Raw genomic sequence first — 21,067 nt, forward strand, 5'->3', positions numbered from 1 at the left:
ATAATTGTGGATTAATTGCTGTGGAATGAGTGTGGCAATCTTGTTGTTGTAATGACAATAAAAGCTATCTATCTATCTATCTATCTATCTATCTATCTATCTATCTATCTATCTATCTATCTATCTATCTATCTATCTATCTATCTATCTATCTATCTATCTATCTATCTATCTATCTATCTATCTATCTATCTATCTATCTATCTATCTATCTATCTATCACACAGAAGATCATTCACCACTTTAGTGTGAGCCATCTCTGTGGAATGATGTTTTCTAAAAGCAGACTGCAGTGGCTCAATGAGATTATTTTCAGTAAGGTGGTCCATGAGCTGCCGTGAAACCACTTGTTTCAGAATTTTACAGCAAAATGATAGATTTGACATCCGCCTATAGTTTTTCAATACATTTGGGTCAAGATTAGATTTCTTAAGTAATGGTTTAATCACTGCAGAATTGAAACATTTAGGAACAGATCCAGAAGTTAAGCCACTACTGCATGCTTGAATTACGCCATTTCCATTCTAGACCTCCAGCCCTGTGCTTGAGGTCAGGCAAGTAATCATTGAACCAATGTGACTGTGTTTTTTTTGGGGGGAGGGGGGTGTTAACTTCTCTTCAAGACACACCTGCGCTGCTTCGAGTTGCTTCATGTGGCGTCAGCAGAAGCAGTCCCAGCAGAAGACTGCCCCTCCCTGAGCCTGGTTCTGCTGGAGGTTTCTTCCTGTTAAAAGGGAGTTTTTCCTTCCCACTGTAGCCAAGTGCTTGCTCACAGGGGGTCGTTTTGACCGTTGGGGTTTTACATAATTATTGTATGGCCTTGCCTTACAATATAAAGCGCCTTGGGGCAACTGTTTGTTGTGATTTGGCGCTAGTAGTAAATGTCAATTATCAATTCCTCGGGTGACATTGAGAGCTCTTTTGCAGCAGTTTTGGCACATATGTTAACCAAGTGACTAGGACAGCCAACATTGTATATGTGAGGGGCCTGTGCTTTCACTCTTGACAAGACAGAGTTGTTTTTGCCAATCATGACATTGCAATTGTCACTGCTGAATCCTATGCAGTTGGACCATTCAATGCCCTTCTCTTCCATGGATGATGCGATGCAGTTGAATATATTTTCAGCTTTGGCATCATTGCATACTGGCATATCAATAAATCCAACTGCCACCTTATCCTGTGCTTCACTGTAGTACCTGGCTAAAATAGCACATTCTTTCTCACACATGATGTCATTGCTTTCGTCAAAATACTGTATGGCTTTTTTTCTGTGCGAATTAGTTTGTACATATCCTCTGAGCATTCAGGTTCCAGGGCCAAATTCATTATGGCTGTTGCTTTGGTGGAGGAGCAGGCATAATGTTTAGCTATTTCTGAATCTGGAAACATCTTCCTGAACAACTTGCCAGTGTGCCTACAGACATTGAATGGCACATTGTGTTCGACAACAAATGATGTGAAATACACCTCAGCTGCAGTGACCTTCTCAGTGAGACTTTGCTTTTCTGCAGAAAAGAACTGAGATATATTGGAGCAGCCTTCCCTGCGCTTAGCCTCCCTAATATGGTGTGGTCCCTAAAGAATAAAACAGATAATTAGGCCTATCATTTCTACATATTTTCTACAATTAATTTACCCTTAGCCTACATTGATCAACATATTAAATTGGGGATTTTTTTAAATGCTTAGACAGGCTGGATAGAGATAGTTAGATAGCTGGCTAGTTAGATATAAGCAGGGCTCTAAATTAACACCAGCCAACCGGCCAAATGCTGGTGAAAATTCAGTTTGGCTGGTAGAAAAGAATATTTGCTAGCCACTTTGACCCATTAGTAAGTGTGTGTTTGGCTAGTAGATTAACATCTACTACATCTACTAGCCATTTTGGCTGGTGATGAAAAAAGTTAATTTAGAGCCCTGTAGGCCTATAGTAACTACATATGCATTAATACTTAAAAGAAGTCTTTAATACGTTTTGCTTAATTTTATAACAGCATTTAACCTACAGAAATAAAATACAGGTGATCTGGCGTGTTAAACTTAGCCTACCTCGACATGTCTTTTATAATCATTGAGTCCTCCGTGGGTAATACTGAAGTCACTGTTGCATACAGTGCACCTCGCCACGGTGTCATCATTCTTCACCTTAACTAGACAGGGATATACTTTAGTATATTTTGCTGTAAAATGAGTCTTATATTTTCATTTTTTACTGGAGGATTCACCCTCTGCCATCTCGCAACGTGCGCTGACTTGAGTGTTAACTAGGTGACGGTCGGAGAGAGTAAACCAAAGCCCTCCCACACCGAAACGTATTGGCTTATTTTGCTGACTAAACCAATCAGCGCGCTCTCTGGCAAGCAGTCGCCCTGAACGCTCACTGAACAAATCACTCGCTTTGAGACACGCAGGTTCCAAGCAACCTCTCTCCTCCCCCCACCCCCCTCTCTCTCTCGTGCCTGCGCAATCGAAGTAATCCGCGCATGATGCACGAGTTATTGTATTGCCTGCACGCTCTCACTTGCATTGAAAAAAAACAAAAAAACACTCCCGCATAGTCTAAAATCCGGGATATTTCATCCGACTCGCGGGCATCCGTGAGCCACTATCAATATCAGGGATTTTTTCTTATTTCCTCAGTAACCAACGGATGAAGTAGATCTAACATCCTCAAGTTACCAATTGTTGCTACAAATGCTAACACCGTTAGTCTCTTACTGATTAAGTTGGTTCCACTCCTCCAGCCAATGCAAAGGAGTCGGTATCGGGTTATTTGGTCACGTGACTTTTCGTCAGGACATTTTGCTGATTGGCTGAGACACACCACTCTCTGATTGGCTGCAGCCTCTATTACAAGTAGCACTGGTACCACAGTCTCTGGAGGAGTGGAACCAACCATGGAAATATAGACTGGAATGGACATGCGCGCCTCAATCTATTAGTGTCACTCAGGACAGGAAGGCGCCATTACTAAGGGTGGAGATGTGCAGATCATCAATAACAAACTGACCACTTTTTTTGCACTAGCGTTGCTATTCCTTAACGGATTTTAATAAATGTAGTGTTGTGTGTTGGGGGGTGTGGCTGGATGTTTTGGTGTTCTTTTCTTTTCTTTGCTCCTCAGGTGGCATGGAAACTGATTTGTCTGTGGAGAAGGTGCTGGCTGAAGAGTCCTCACCCTCATCAACATCATGTGCAGCACCTGTGACTGGTGCTCACATGCAACCTTAAAGACTTTCAGCTGAAGCAGATAATTGGATGGCGTTCTGCATTTAAGTCATGTGTGATTCAAGCAAAACTGCCGGGAACTCGACCTTGTGATGTTCGTTTGTGAGACGCTGAGGACCGCGCCTGGGTTTGACACATCGAGCCCGTGAAGCAAGGAAGGGTGAGGACACATGCTGTCAGCACACATCAAAGGTAATTAAGTGTTTGACTAATTGTTGATAGTAACTTGGTGTTTTGTTACACAGTATACTTGAATTGTGATGAGAATTGTGCAGCTTGCTTCTCACTGCTGTGGTGTGCAGGATAAGTGATCCTCCACCTGTTGTGAGAAGCTGCTCATTTGCATAAAGTTAAAAAAGATACAGACCTGAATGTGTTGCTGATAGCGTGTTTCTTTTGAAAGATATTGTTGTAACTGCTGACTTACCTCACCTCTTCTTTGCTTCACAGAGAGTCAGTTTGTTGTGTCCACCTGGGGGGTGTTTGGCGGTGGTAGTGGGTCCAGGAGCGCCGGGCTTTGATCCTTGCGGGCGCTGGAGAGCGTGCCAACAGTCACTCCACCAGAGGGACGCTGTTTTTGTTTTTACACTTTTTATGCACAGCGGGTGTAATAAATATATTGTTTTTGGAACCGCTTTTCTGGTTATTTGTAGCGCTGGGTTCTGTCTGACGCAGGTTCGCTCCTCAACCCGCGTCGACACATAACAGTAGTTCCCGGCCATTCCATAATGGACCCAGCGGCAGAAGCGGTTCCTTTTGCCGAAAAAGTTCAAGAACACTTGGAGAAAATATGGGTGCAATTACAGCATCTCGCAAACCAAATTAAACAAACAGACGCCCGTGTTACGGAGCTTGCAGCGCAAGCCGTTCCGCTTCCTGCTGTTCCAGCTGCGGCATCATCGATACTAGTGCAGATAACTCCGTCACCCAGAGATTTGGCGTCCGAACCGATTGTTTGTCGTCCAGAGCCTTGTGTGGTGATGCAATGTTCTCTGGTTTCTGCTCAGTCAGGTTGGAGCGCCGCAGCTTTACGAGGAATGTTTGTATATGGGTTAAATGAGTCATTAAAAGACGAGCCGGCAGTCCGTGACGGGCCAAACGATTTAGATGAGCTAATATCGTTGGTGATTCGTCTAGATGATCGGATGAAGGAGCGTGGACGCGAGAGAGGACGCCCATCAGAGCGGGTTTTTTCGTCTCGGGGCTTTTCCCGACACAGATCTGGGCCGCCTCTTCTTCGCTCCACTGAGGCTCCTCCGACGGGACCTCTGGCTCCTCCTGTTGACGAGCCCATGCAGCTTGGACGAGCAGAGATTACTGTATTGCCCCGACATATAAACGTCAAGAAAAATAATGGTGACGTATCTCCAGGTGTTCTGGGACAGGCAATATAACACACATTAAAAAAAAAAAAAAAAAAATCTAGTACGGGTTAATGTTTTGTTTTCTTTAAATAGGGGTTATAATTTGTTTGGGGAGTCAGAGGCGTGTCTGGTGGAGTGACTGTTAGGCGGTTAGAAGTCCTCCTGGGCTCACGTCATTGTTAATTTCTATGTGTTTTTAGGTATTTTCTGTTTGGGTTGTTGGGTCGTTTATTTTGTTGTTTTATTTCTCTACATCCCTAACCCAACCTCACTTGCCCCAAGACTGTTTGTCTTGTGGGTTGTGGGGTGGTGCAGGTTGGTCACGCTGAGTATTCTCAGAAGACCTCTGCACCTGGGGGGGGGGGGGGGGGGGTGTGTTAGAGGCGTTTTTCTTGGTTTGGTTAGGGCCCGGTTCCACTCCAGCCTCGGTGAGCCTTTGTACCGTTCGTCATTGGTGTTGCCGGGATGTGGTGCAGCGGAGACTTACCTCAGTCGGAGGGGTGGGCCGATCTGTTGCCGTTCGCCATTTTGGCAGTTCCACCCCTCCCGAGAGGCTGGGGTATGGTCGAGTTGGGGCACCGGACGTATTTCCGGTTCTCCGCTGCGCCTTGGGGTTGGAGCTGGGTTAGTTTTTTCCTGTTCCCTTCTCCGGCTTAATGTTTTGAGCCGTTCGCCAAAGTTGAGCCGCCGAGGGGCTCTGGGAGGGACCTGGGGTCTTTTGGGGTGCCGGGGAGGGTAACAGGGTTTACGGTCATTTTATATCCCCCCGGGGTTGTTTTTGGTAGTCCTCCGGGCTTTGATTTTTGATTTTGTTCTGTTTCCTTCCGGGTTCCACCTCCAGGGTTGATGGGACGGTCCTCTGGGGGGGGAATTGGCTTGGGGCCAACTAGCCAAGTGTGACCGGGTCTGGGGTTCCGGGGTTGTGGGGAGGGTACCTCCTGGGGTGATGGTACGGTCCTCTGGGGGGCGCCGTTTGCTCCATGTACACCTGGGGACCTTTGTGGGATTATGGTTCTGGCTGTTCCTCCTGGAACTGGCGATGAAGGCCTTCTGGGGGGGGTTGGGCTCTGCAGGTCATTCTGGGGGGGTTGTTTGTTATTTTTCTTTTATGCATTTACGTTTGTATTGTGTTTGTGGGGCTGTGTTGGGTTTTTGCATTTGGGAGTTTTTCTTTTCTTCCCGGGGTTTGATGGGACGGTCCCCTGGGGAGGTTTTGGGTGGGTTTTATGTTTTTTTTTTCTGTGTTGAATTGTACTGGGGAATGTTTTGGGGCTTTTGTTGATGCCAGCCGGCCTTCCAGCTGCGGTGCCTGTCCTGCTGTCTGTGGTGCTGTCTGCTTCCTGACGTGGACCCCGGAGGGAGGTGCTGTTCTCGGGCCTGGTCTGTTCGGTCGCCGGGAGGCTTCCCGTTGATGGGGGGGTACTGTTGTGTGTTGGGGGGTGTGGCTGGATATTTTGGTTTTCTTTTCTTTGCTCTTCAGGTGGCATGGAAACTGATTTGTCTGTGGAGAAGGTGCTGGCTGAAGAGTCCTTCACCCTCATCAACATCATGTGTAGCACCTGTGACGGGTGCTCACATGCAACCTTAAAGACTTTCAGCTGAAGCAGATAATTGGATGGCGTTCTGCATTTAAGTCATGTGTGATTCAAGCAGAACTGCCGGGAACTCGACCTTGTGATGCTGAGGACCGCACCTGGGTTTGGCACATCGAGCCCGTGAAGCAAGGAAGGGTGAGGACACATGCTGTCAGCACACATTAAAGGTAATTAAGTGTTTGACTAATTGTTGATAGTAACTTGGTGTTTTGTTACACAGTATACTTGAATTGTGCTTGAGAATTGTGCAGCTTGCTTCTCACTGCTGTGGCGTGCGGATAAGTGATCCTCCACCTGTTATGAGAAGCTGCTCATTTGCATAAAGTTAAAAAAGATACAGACCTGAATGTGTTGCTGATAGCGTGTGTCTTTGAAAGATATTGTTGTAACTGCTGACTTACCTCACCTCTTCTTTGCTTCACAGAGAGTCAGTTTGTTGTGTCCACCTGGGGGGTGTTTGGCGGTGGTAGTGGGTCCAGGAGCGCCAGGCTTTGATCCTTGCGGGCGCTGGAGAGCGTGCCAACAGTCACTCCACCAGAAGGACGCTATTTTTGTTTTTACACTTTTTATGCACAGCGGATGAAATAAATATATTGTTTTTGGAACCGCTTTTCTGGTTATTTGTAGCGCTGGGTTCTGTCTGACGCAGGTCCGCTCCTCAACCCGCGTCGACACATAACATGTAGGCTTGTTTTGAAGTGCCTTGAAAGCTCTTTCCAATGAATCTATACATGTGTGAGTGGGAAAAAAAACCTTTTATGTAAAATGCAGAAATTTGGGGAAATTATGACAAATTGTGCTGCTTTTCTCACTCTATTGTTGCTATTTGTTAACAGATTTTAATAAAAGTAGGCTTGTTTTAAAGCCCTTTAACTGCTCTTTCTAATGAACCCATACATGTCTGGGTAGGAAAAAAATGTTTTATGTAAAGTGTGGAAATTCAGGGAATTTACTGTGTTTTTTTTCCTGTCATCATAATTCTCGATGGATTTTTATAAATGAAGCCTTGTAAGTTGTATTCAAGCTGATTAAAAGCTCGGATAAAAAATCCTTATGTATTAAAAAAAAAAATCTGAAGTATGCCTTGCCATTGTGGTCATTTAACTTGCTGCTTTTTCCAGTGTAATATTATTGCTAGTCTTTTAATGACAACAACAACAACACACACACATATATACATATATATATGATTTTTACTAGCATTTTATTACAAGTAGATGTAAAGCCATTCACCATCCCTGTTTCTCAAGACCAGGCACCTAAGTGGCTCTACTCTACTCTCCTATTTTACTCTTCCTTTTTAGATATTTAGATATACCTTTATATACTGGCATAGTTCCACCTTACAACTGGAATATATCATATTAAACAACAACTGCAAGTATATACACACACACACACACATATATATATATATATATTTATACATTTTTGTTTCCGTATTTGTATGCATGTGAATGCAGCTTAATAAAAAGAACTTATGGGGTTGAGTTATAGTCTCAGTATATCGATATTAAGTTGCAACATAACGACTTTAAATATTATTTTACATAATTACATTAAGGCTCTTGTACAGTTCATTTTTAGTATTCGAGAATTTGTTTTTGTAGTTGGTGCAGTTGATGGTGAAGCACTGGCTGCCTTTTTACCCCTCATTTCGCTTCTATTTAACAGGTGCCTTAACTGGCTCAAGGTGCTCTCTCCAGCCTTAGTAATGGCCGCCGTGCGGCACGCCCTAGTCACGTGATGTCCATTCCAGGTCTCTATTTCCATGGAACCACTTACATTTTTTGGGCGGTTACGCCACAGCCAATCACAAAGCGTGGCGTGATAGCAATAGCAGCCGACATATTAGATGGACCAATCACAGACTGTTGTACCAGTACTTACTGACAACCTCAGCTAACAGGCTAACCTCAGTCCAGGTGTATATTAAATCACATATTTGGGGCTGAGTGGTGGTTCTCATAACGGTTTTGCTTTAGTGTGGCCATTTAAAAATTATGACCCTCTTATGTCCTCAGTAATTGTGGATTTGCAATCTAATATCATGAAGTTACAAATAGCTGCTAAAAATGCAAACGCATTAGCAAATAAAATTACTACATCACATGATCATGACTCAATGCAAAAATCGGCAAACACATCTTTGATGATCTTTTCAATGAATTAACCTCACAACAAGCCATATTATTACAGATGTTTGTAATAAAATGCTAAAAAAAGATAATGCAACAACAACACACGAGCTGTCACTCAAAGAGGCCACACCCCTAATGTGTTCAGATAACTGGGCTTTAATGAACGTAAGAATGAACATGATGATGATGGTTGAAAGACAATGAATACATATTTGAGTTATTTCACAGCTTTAAGCTTACATACATACTGATGTAAGTTGTTTTCATTTGGTCAGCTTGCAGAGTTTTGAGTGACAGTACGTTCAAAAATGATAACCATAAACACTGTTTTCCCACAAAAGGGACAGCATCCCACGGCCAGTAATTACAGTCTTTTTCAAAACTGTTCATTTTCTGAATAATATAATATTGGCACTGCATTTTTGAAAGTATGAATTCCATTATGCATCCTAACCAATGAGTATTTCTGCTAGTTTATTCCAAAATACAAGCTGCTTTATCTCAGATGCAAAACCTTGCAAATCCAAACCCACAATTTTTTATTTGAGGCCAACATGCACTTGGGTATTTTGGTAACTGTCAGTGAGCAAAATATTAAAGAATTTGAACAAACTGCTGTTATGTTATTCATGGAAATCTATGTTTTTTTTTCTAATGTGTTTTCCATTAAATTTGCATTGTAAATTGCATTTTTCTCCATTTGAAAAAACAAATAAACAATGGACTAACAGGGTTGTGCATCTTACATCTTCATTTGTAATTTTTGAAATAATGCAGGATGACATGTGGAGAACTTTTGGTTTCACTGTTAAGTCAGAGTTTATGGACATAACTGACCATGTTGACGACATCAGCTGCTGACCTCGTCTCTCTGCCTAATCAATGGCAGCTGCACATTTTAAAACAGCAGACCCAGAAAGGTTTATACTGCATTTGTGTGAATGTTTTGGATATTCTGCAAACTTACTGACATCATCTGGGATGAATCTGTAAAAACATATTTTCCAGCAGTCGTGAGGAGAAATGCATAATTTCTATTCCGTTATCTCCACATGTGGTTCAAAGGCACCTTCCTGCAGCTCACTGAAATGCTTGAGAGTTAAAAATAAAACAGTTTGGAAGGAGGTAGAAGATTACAGGATCAAGCCAAACTGTCAGCCTGCAGATATACCAAATGTCAAGCGATGCATATTCATCTGCTTGGCTGTGCACAGTGAAGAGACAGAGCTCCAAGAAAGGTCCAAACGGAAAGACAGCTGACATTTCACCATTCAAAAGACAGACACATGGACACAACAAACGGGTAAATACGCAAACACACACACAGTGTCAAGGCAGGTGTCCACCCAACACCGGGGACACAGAGGATGTGACACAAATCAAGTTTAAGAAGAGACCAAGGCCCTCATTTCCAGAGTTTCTTCTCCCAGCATGCACCAGTGTTGGCACCTCAGTTATCAGGAAAGCCTTCGCTCAGCTTGAAATCACAAAAGGGTGGACACTGGGCAGCGCCAGAGCCTCAATTCCACTGAGACACAGCAACATGCAACCGGAGGGACGAGTGTGTGCCATCATTAGAGACGACCTGCTTACTGTCCCACTGTCAGGACCAGATTACACCAGGAGGCACGTGCACGCACACACACACACACACACACACACACACACACACACACACACACACACACACACACACACACACACACACACACACACACACACACACACACACACACCTTGATGAGCTGTCTGTCTTTATTTTACATTATGATCATTGTGCGTGTTAAAAGATGTCAACACAGCTCACAGTTTTCATGGAGCTGCAGAGCGTTTGTAGACCCACTAACTAACCCTCTGACTGACTGACCCACTGACTGAATAATCCACCGACTCCCTGACTTACTCACTCACCAATTGGTTGACTGACTCACTGTTGCAACTGATTGACCCTCTGCCTGACTGACTCACTGATTGATTGACTGACTGACTTACTGAGTCACTGACTGAATAATCCAATGACTCACTGACTCAATCACTCACTGATTGGTTGACTGAGACACTGACTGACTGAGCCACTGACTGAATAATCCAATGACTCACTGACTCAATCACTCACTGATTGTCTGACTGAGCCACTGTCCCATCTGATCAACCCTCTGACTGACTGACCCTCTGACACACTGACAGACTGGTCCAATGTTTAACTGAGCGGCTCACTGAATGACAGACCCTTCCTTTGACAGACTGATCCTCCATTTGACAGACTGACTGACTGACTCACTGTCTGACTGAATGACTCAAAGCTTGAGTCGCTGACTTGTCGACTGATTGTCAGCTGATTGACCTGACTGACTTGCTGACAGACAGATTGACTGACTGATTGATCCTCTGACACAATGGCAAACTAACTCACTGCCTGACTGTCTGCCTGCCCGCTGCCTGACTGACTGACTGACTGACACTCTGACTGACTGACCCACTGACTGACTCACTCACTGATTGAATAACTGACTCACAGACTGACTGACTCAATTACCCTGTGACTCAGTAACTCTCTGATTGACTGGCTGATTTGCTGATTGATTGACTGACTGGCTCACTGACCTGCCTGTGCCTAACAGATTGGCTAACTCACTGCCTGACTGAGTGACTGCCTGCCTGACCCTCTGACTGACGCACTGACGAATCACTAACTGCCACTGATTGGTTGACTGACCCAACTGATGGACTGATTGACTGTCTGATGTAATGACACTCTGACAAACAGACAGACTGACTGACTGACCCTCTGAATGACCGACCCTCTGAGAGACTGACGACCCTTTGACAGACTGACTGAATGTTTCACTGCCTGACTGAGTGATTCAGTGACTGTCTATTCCACCCTTTGACAGACAGACAGACAAACAGATAGACAGACTGACACACTGACTGACCCTCTGACAAACTGACTGACTCATTGCCTGACTGCCTGATGCACTGAATAACTGACAGACTGACTGACTGACTTTCTGAATAACTGAGTGATTCAGTGACTGACTGATCCACCATCTGACAGATAGACAGGCTGACTGACTGACTGACTGTTTGACAGACAGACAAACTGCCTGACTCACTGACTAACTGACAGACTGACACTCAGACTGACTGACTGACTGGTCCACTGACTCAGTGGCTCCCTGACTGAGAGGAGGGTGAAAGTAGGTCCCTAAATTAGAGAATCCAGCAGGCCTCTACTACAGAGTCAGAACATCAAGATGTGTCAGGACCACAGTGGCAGCAGACACACGTAGGTTTGATAATAAAGTTAAAGTGACTGGAGGATATGTTCTCAACAACAGTGACAATGATTTGAATTCAACACCTAATAGACACAACCAAAAAAACAAACAACAACAACAACAAAAAAAAACACTGAAACTGCATAACCAAGTGGTGCATGAATTAATATAAAATGTTTGAAGAAGAAGACGCTATTCATAAGCCAAGGTCAGAATCATTAAATCTGAGGAATGCAATGAGACACGAGAGGCAGAGTGGACTGAGAATGAATGAAGGAGCAGACTGACTGAAAGTGCAGTCTTTCTGTGCCCGTGTGTGTAATTGAAGACCAGGATACAAGAATTACTTGTCACATTTTTGAAGAAAATGAGCTGGCTCTAGTACTGTAATTCATCATAATCACAGCATCATTTGTGAGTATGAAGGCATATGAATAGTGCAGTCTGTGGCTACAACTGAATCAGTGTCAGTGTCTTGAGTGTCAAAGCTCAGTAGAGGTTGTGTTTTTGGCTGAAGTAAATCCATAAAGGCCCCTTCACATATCTGGTATGCTGGTATGTGTACACCATGAAACATTGCGCCGACGGGCTGGTGTGCACAATGCTGGTGCGACGGTTCGTGCACATGGGAACACAGTGCCACCAGCTGGTGTATAGAAAAAAATAAATAACAAATAAAAAAATACATGATGCGATGTTTCCGTGGACACGGAAACACAGAAGCTTTTCCCCAGCAGCTTTTCCCCGAACCTGCACTCTCCAAAAGCTCTGATTGCAGTCAGAGACTTTACCAAGTGAGCTATCATCACTGTCCTATAAAAGATGATGAACACTGCCTCATATCAGGAAGCACATGGACGTATTAAAAAATAAATAAAAACAACACAGCATATAAAAACATCGCAGTGTATTAAATCCCTCTCATCAAGCGGGCAATACAAATATGATCCATCTGTTCCTCTGTAGATGACCCATGGTCACTGACGTACAGTCATGAAATGACATGAATGAGAAGCAGTTCGCTCGTCTCATTCATGCCCACATCTGCTGGCGCATGTCTTGCCGACATGCGTGTCTTGTGGATGGCGCGCCACAGGACACCGCGTCATGTGGAACAGAGCTCACGTGGGTGACGTGACAGTCAGATCGCCTGCTGTGTGTTATGATCTGATGTTCCATTTCAACCTGGGGGCAGCCTGTCCATGTGTGCGCAGTGCCCATGCACGCTCGCTGGCTGCAGCCTGTTGCCACAGTGATATATGTTTTTATTTATGTCCACTTGATGAGCGCAAACAGACACATGCATGTCACAGTGGTCAGTTGTTAGTCCATGTCCGTCCAAACAGAGTACAGAGCTAGGATGTCCAGAATGACAGATCTCCCTGGCCGGTTCTGTCATAGCCACACCTCCTGTCAGTTCAGAGCACACACCAAAGCCACTCTCATGGGGCACTTAGACAAATTTTACTGCGAGTACAACAGTGATTGTCTGAAGTCTGTTATTGTGCCAAAAGTGTGAATGGCCACACATTTTCTAAGTGCCATGAGGGCGGTGTTAGATGTTCGGGCGTGTCAGCTAGAATTTGGCTGACACCTTCCACGAGAGGGTTTGATTTGCTCGCACAGCACACACTCTGTCTGTCAGCAGCTGGTGTGCACAAGTAGTTGTAGCAACAGGTGTACGAGGCACACTTAATACGCAATTCGACCAAATTCGCACTATGTGTGAAGGGGCCCTTAAAGAAACGTTGATGTAGGTGGCCATCATACTCGGAATACTTGACATTGTGGTTATATGTATTTTTGATCTGGGATGATTTTAATGTAAACTTTCTGAGCAGGACAATGTGAAAGACACTGGCATCAAAGTTAAGTTTGATTTCATTCAGGACATTCATTTTCAATTTTCATTTCAATTTTGGACTTTCCTGGGTAATGCTTAGTTAACTGATTCTTTCTGCATAAAATTAAACCATAAAAGACAAGAAGACAAAGTAATGACAACAAAAAATAAGTAATGAAAGTGTTTGTGTGGTAAAAGAACCCAAGTCCAGTGGCCTCATGTACAAAGTATGCGTACCCACAAAAACCTGGCGTACGCCCGTTTCCACGTCCACATGCAGATGTATCAAAAGTGACTTAAGCGTGGAAATGCGTGGTGCGTCATGTAAAAATCCTGGCTGGCGTATGCACGTTTCTACAGCTATTGTGCTCTCCGACATGTACAGGTGATGCAGGAACCGTTAATAGTGTGAAAACAAGAAGTCATCAGAGTAATGTGCACATTAGAGACACACTGATGAACATTTAACACACCCATGTGTTTGCAATTACATGGATGGATATAAAAGCTTGCGCAAAGTGATGCGTAAAATGTCAATAACAGTGACTGTGTACGCGTTGTTAGAGGACTTTGTAAATAGTGAAATCTGATGTGAGCGTGTATTTGGAGAATGTGAGGATTTACTTCCAAATATGGATAATTGGCTCATAAACTGATTTCAATTACCAAAGCCACTGGTACTGGAGGTGCGCACAGAACTGTGGTTGGCCCAGAGCACAATTCGGCAAGGAGCCAGGGGTTGTCTTTGCCCACACAGGTGCTGACCACGCTGGGCTTCCTGGCATCAGGGGCATTCCAGCGGGAGCTGGCTGATTGGTCAGGAGTGTGCCAGTCAACCTTGAGCCGTGCCACCAGCTGTGTGTAACGCAATCATCCGAATGTCATCCAGGTACATTCCAACATTACAGCGCATTTTGGTGCAAAAGCTGGGTTCCCGAATGTAATCGGAGCTATTAACTGCACACATATTGCTATGAAAGCGGCATCACATGATGAGTTTGTTTCTGTTAATAGGAAACATTTTCATTCCATGTTCAAATCATACGTGGTGCACAAATGCGCACTGGAGGCTGCATGGTACATGATGGGGGGTGGGGGGGGCTCTTGTGTTTAAATAGTTTATTTGTTTAATTGTTCCAAACGAAAACCAGAGTGGACACATTTGGGCATGTGCACATTCAAATATGTTTTTATTATCATCATTAATGTCTTTTTTTATTTTTGTTTGATGGTGAGCAGCAGAGCTTCTTAAACAGGCTTCCTGTGTTCAGTATTTGTAAATAAACGCGTGTGTAAATTGTAAGTGTGCACTGTCACTGTCAGCAGAGGCGCGCCTCAACTTTTTAACGTCGGTGTGTGCCAGCTGTTCTGTGTGTGCGGCCTCACACAAACACACACACACACACACACACACACACACACACACACACACACACACACACACACACACACCACACACACACACACACACACACACACACACACATGCTTCGTAGCTCCCACGAACATTGTTCCAGTTTCATGATTAATCCGTTTAACAGCGTCCTGAATAAACTGTCCCTGTGTGTCTCCACGTCATTTCCAGTCATCTATAGTCTAATTTCTTTTGTGTGTTCATGTTGTCTGATGTGACGTCGTGGGGAATCCCTGCTCAAAGGACTTATTTACGTGACATTGCATATTTAAATGGGGCGTGGCCAGGGAGGAGTTTGGTTCCACGTTCAATTCCACTTTCAGTGGGATGTACAAACGGAACGTGCGTGGATCCACACCTACATACACTTTGATACATCTGAATATATTTGTGCTTACAAAAAATTCAGGGTTTTGGTGTACGCCAACTTTTAGTAGAAAGTCCACGTAAGTCTTTGTACACGAGGCCCCAGGTGTTTACTTAAGTCCAAAATAATGTTTCTCATTTTCACATAAGCCAGGGTTTGTCTGCTCCATGTGACCCCTGGACATACCATTCGGAGCCACAGTCCCCTACCTCAAATCATCAATATCTCAAAACTGATTTTAAAGCAGCAGTTTGGAATTTTTTAAAAAGCCACAGAAACTGTTGCAGTGATGAAGGAAAACTAAAACACAGTAACTCACTGCACCACGCACACAGACTGCGCACGAGCATACAGACAGTGCACACATCACTGCTCAAAGCAATCTGACACGTCTAGTGTGTGCATGCACGCATAGACACACACACACACACACACACACACACACACACACACACACACACACACACACACACACACACACACAAGAAACACACAGTAAAGTTCTCCTGAGTGTTTTTTCTTGATGATTTGATTTCGTTAAACATGCTGAAGTATCAGTCTGCTGTGAACTCACCTCCACTGGGTACCGCCGACCGTTGATGCTGTGCTCCGATCCCTCTGATCCGTTACTCGGACCCCAGTGAAACTCCACCTTTTCTGCCTTGAACCGGCCAGGTAGACCTGCTCCCCGAACAAAGAATTCATCCTTCAGCATGATGGCCACTGGACAAAGACAGAAGGACAAAGGACACACAGGAAGCAAATCATTTTCTGTTGCACAACATCTGTGTTCAGTGTATGTTCCATTCATGAAAGACAAAGATAAAACTTTTTTAAATGTGAAAGTAAAGTTCAAAAACAAAGTATTGAACACGTGCAGACCATGAGTCAGCATGAAAGCTCAAAAAGGTTTAAAGATACGGAGAAAAGCATGAAGAGTGAAGATGAGCTAAAGCGAGTTTATCAGTTCCATTGACTTCAGGAGGAACGTGCTCGCACAAGGCCATTTCTGTCATTTCCCATCAGAATCAGCCACTAAGGCAAGTGCTCAAATGAAGGTCTCATTTATGCAGCAAAATAACTCTCTTTAGCTGCTGCAAATTGCCCTTGCAGAGTTCTTTGTTATTCCATCAAATCTCATCTGAAATATAGAGAGAATTAAGACGCTGGTCTCATTTTCACATTCAGAAGTGGCTCTGAAAGGATTCTGGCATTAACCAATGCACTTTCCTTCTTTCACACGTTTCTGGCTCACTTACAGAAGCAACGCACCAGAGAAGAGCGAGGTTAGAACGGGTTAATCAGTCTGCCATGATGGTGACCAAATCTCTGAGTGAGAATTACAACAAATACACCCAGTAACGTTTGAGCCGACCCGCTTAGTTTAACCTGAACACTGACGTCTTGGTGAAATATCAACACTTTCTTGCATGGATTAACTTCTCATACGAGTATTCTGTGTTTTGTGGAGATATGAATGGCAGCATCAGGCCATAGACACATCAAAGGGCACCACCAGTGATTTTGGGAACCATGAAGGTGTCAGATTGGGCCACACCATGATGGGCAACACCAACATTGAAAACATATCACTGTGCAGACATGCATGCAGTATTCCCTTTGTAAGGGCCACTTCACACATAACACGATTGCACGAAGGAGAAATTGCATGCCACTCATGAAAATCAGAGCCGCCTCAAACGCCTCATACAGCTGTCACCACAACCATTCACGCACACCAACGGCCGAAAGACAGTGAGTGTCCTGCAAGTGCCCATTCAACTCCCTCTTGGTAGGTGTTGGCCAAATTCCAGGTGCCACACACAAACATCCAACACCACTTGCTGGGGACTTAGAAAAGGCAGGGCTGTTTGTGCTCCCGGCACGATAGTGGAGAGCAGATGACCACAATCAAGCATTCTGTGAAAACTGTCTAAGTGCAACACGAGTGTGGCATTACCAAGCAACAGACATGAGTGTGACGCTGCCGGACTCCCCCCCCCCCCGCCCCCCCAACACACACAAATGGCTTGTGGAGTGTGTTGTTCCCCCAACACATGCACACACACACCATAACTCCAACATTGTCAGCTGTGGCTGAGGGTCCCGGAGTCCGGTCGCTGTCCAGCGCAGTGTGCTGATGGAACAGTTGACCGCTGTGTACTACAACTCAGCTGGGGAACATGCAATGCAAGTGTGTGGGCGGGTGCTCATGCCCTCATGACATGCTGATAATTAGTACAGACATGATCACATGAGGACCGGCCAGCGTCTAAACACGCAGCATGATTTGAAGCCGGCCGAGCAGGCTGATGTCACTCCCACCACTAAAATTGTAGTTTACATGACAGACAGAAAGAGTGGAGATTAAATAAAACAAATAAGAGTGTGAACTCATTTATGTGTGATCGCTTTGCTCATGCGCATTGCTGTGGACATACAGCGCCTGTCAGCTGATCTCCAACTGTCAGCTGGGTGTGACCGTGCACACAAGGTGTGACATAAAATGCACAGGCATCAGACAGATGCACGGCAAAAATAATAATACATAATAATACATACATAAAACTAAAATCACAAAACAAAGGAACAAAGAGTGAGCCTTTTTTCCTGTGAGCTGACAAGGTTCACAGACAAATGGGCGTGTCCCTGCGACCTGCAGCTGTTCAGATATATGTGCTGGCAAGTCACAATTGGAGAACACCTGTAGTGGCTTGTAGAATATGACCTTGCATAACTCACAGTGAGGTGTGGACGTCAGCATGCTGTCATCACGTGGAAATAAAGCACATATCACCTGTCACCTGACCGCTGCATCAGCACACCGCAACGCTGGATGCCACCGCGAGGCACATGTAACTTCGGGATTTCCCCGCATTGTAATAATTAAAAGACATATCACATTTGCAACGCGGTCACCAGCAGAACACTGCGCACTGGACATGCCATTCCAGCTCTGAGCCGGCTCTTCATGTGACGAGAGCCCGGCTGATGAGAGGAGCCCATCACGTAATTCATGTAAAACATAAAAGGGAGAACAATCCATGTCATTTCATTACTTCCTGGTGTACGTCTAGCTGGAGGCGAAGTCTGCTCTTTATAAAAGGAATTACTGTAAGTATTATAAATTCTGCCGTTTTTAAAATTTTTCGTTCCACTGCTGTGTGTGAGACTTTCCACATGCTCACACAAATGAGGGAAAAAAAGATAAAGTAAACTTTCACTATTCTAGTTAATACTATTTATCTTTTCATATAAAATAAATAGAAGCCCATATTGATTTAACTGCATAGTAAAGCCTATTAAATAATAATGATAATAGTTTCCTCATGCCCCCCCCCAAAAAAGTGTCTGATGAGCCCTTCCAGATTATTAGTCAAAACAGCTCAACTCTCTGGTGTCAGGTCGCGATTTATGGTGGGTGTCTGAATGCAATTTACCACAGGAACAGTGGCTTTTTCTGGATTAATTTGTCCCTCAACAAGGTCCACTTCTTTATACAATCATCAACCTCCAAACCAATGGGATGTGTAATTTCCCTCCATAAATTGCGGGTCATTTGAGCATCTGTTTCTGACTCTGTTTTGTAAAGTTGGTCATATTTGCGACCTTTTCCCCCAAATGTATTTGACCCATGATCAAAATGTAATTGGTGTGCGCAATGCAAACACTTAAAAATGACAAGAGAAGAACGAGTGAAACAGGGAAAGTGACCAAATTACAGCCCTTGCTCTCTCTTGTTTAGCAGGCCACATCCAGGGATATGTGTGAATCTTAACACCATATTACAGTGCAGGCAACAAGCAGCATTTTGTTAATAATCACCGGCTTGAATTACATCCTGCCTCGTTTAGGGGCTGGGTCTGAGCATGGTTTGAAAAAAATAAACGGCCAGGCTTTTAATCACAGAAATATGGTATCCACTTTCCTCAAATCAGTGAATGTCAGTGCTGAACTTCATTTTGTACTCTGTTGTAACCCCCGCAAATCCGTGAGAGCGACAGCGCCGCCACGTGGCAGTGTCCATATATTGTGTTTGTGTGTGTGGGTAGGTGTGGGGATTGCCTGAGGCACCTGAGCTCAAGTTTGAGCTTCATGGCAAAGGCTGTGAATACTTATGTACATGTGATTTCTTAGTTTTTTATTTTAACAAATTTGCAAAACTCTCTCTCTCTCAAACAACAACAACAACAACAAAACAACCCGTTTTGACATTGTCATTATCAATCAATCAATCAATTTTATTTATATAGCGCCAAATCACAACAAACAGTTGCCCCAAGGCGCTTTATATTGTAAGGCAAGGCCATACAATAATTACGTAAAAACCCCAACGGTCAAAACGACCCCCTGTGAGCAAGCACTTGGAGACAGTGGGAAGGAAAAACTCCCTTTTAGCAGGAAGAAACCACCAGCAGAACCAGGCTCAGGGAGGGGCAGTCTTCTGCTGGGACTGGTTGGGGCTGAGGGAGAGAACCAGGAAAAAGACATGCTGTGGAGGGGAGCAGAGATCAATCACTGCAGAGTGGTGCATACAGAGCAAAAAGAGAAAGAAACACTCAGTGCATCATGGGAACCCCCCAGCAGTCTAAGTCTATAGCAGCATAACTAAGGGATGGTTCAGGGTCACCTGATCCAGCCCTAACTATAAGCTTTAGCAAAAAGGAAAGTTTTAAGCCTAATCTTAAAAGTAGAGAGGGTGTCTGTCTCCCTGATCTGAATTGGGAGCTGGTTCCACAGGAGAGGAGCCTGAAAGCTGAAGGCTCTGCCTCCCATTCTACTCTTACAAACCCTAGGAACTACAAGTAAGCCTGCAGTCTGAGAGCGAAGCGCTCTATTGGGGTGATATGGTACTATGAGGTCCCTAAGATAAGATGGGACCTGATTATTCAAAACCTTATAAGTAAGAAGAAGAATTTTAAATTCTATTCTAGAATTAACAGGAAGCCAATGAAGAGAGGCCAATATGGGTGAGATATGCTCTCTCCTTCTAGTCCCCGTTAGTACGCTAGCTGCAGCATTTTGAATTAACTGAAGGCTTTTCAGGGAACTTTTAGGACAACCTGATAATAATGAATTACAATAGTCCAGCCTAGAGGAAATAAATGCATGAATTAGTTTTTCAGCATCACTCTGAGACAAGACCTTTCTAATTTTAGAGATATTGCGTAAATGCAAAAAAGCAGTCCTACATATTTGTTTAATATGCGCTTTGAATGACATATCCTGATCAAAAATGACTCCAAGATTTCTCACAGTATTACTAGAGGTCAGGGTAATGCCATCCAGAGTAAGGATCTGGTTAGACACCATGTTTCTAAGATTTGTGGGGCCAAGTACAATAACTTCAGTTTTATCTGAGTTTAAAAGCAGGAAATTAGAGGTCATCCATGTCTTTATGTCTGTAAGACAATCCTGCAGTTTAGCTAATTGGTGTGTGTCCTCTGGCTTCATGGATAGATAAAGCTGGGTATCATCTGCGTAACAATGAAAATTTAAGCAATGCCGTCTAATAATACTGCCTAAGGGAAGCATGTATAAAGTGAATAAAATTGGTCCTAGCACAGAACCTTGTGGAACTCCATAATTAACCTTAGTCTGTGAAGAAGATTCCCCATTTACATGAACAAATTGTAATCTATTAGATAAATATGATTCAAACCACCGCAGCGCAGTGCCTTTAATACCTATGGCATGCTCTAATCTCTGTAATAAAATTTTATGGTCAACAGTATCAAAAGCAGCACTGAGGTCTAACAGAACAAGCACAGAGATGAGTCCACTGTCTGAGGCCATAAGAAGATCATTTGTAACCTTCACTAATGCTGTTT

The 21,067-nt window shown here is 43.9% G+C and overlaps 1 protein-coding gene across 1 annotated transcript in view; it reads right to left on the bottom strand.

Moving 5' to 3' along the window:
• Positions 1 to 21,067, bottom strand: part of LOC117507850 (receptor-type tyrosine-protein phosphatase gamma-like) — a 954,825-nt gene that overhangs the window by 208,434 nt on the left and 725,324 nt on the right. The window contains exon 4 of the mRNA XM_034167634.1: positions 15,811 to 15,959. Within this exon, the coding sequence (XP_034023525.1) occupies positions 15,811 to 15,959 (149 nt within the window). The remainder of the gene's footprint in view (positions 1 to 15,810; positions 15,960 to 21,067) is intronic.

This window comes from Thalassophryne amazonica, chromosome 3, assembly GCF_902500255.1.
Source record: "Thalassophryne amazonica chromosome 3, fThaAma1.1, whole genome shotgun sequence".
NCBI lineage: Eukaryota > Metazoa > Chordata > Actinopteri > Batrachoidiformes > Batrachoididae > Thalassophryne > Thalassophryne amazonica.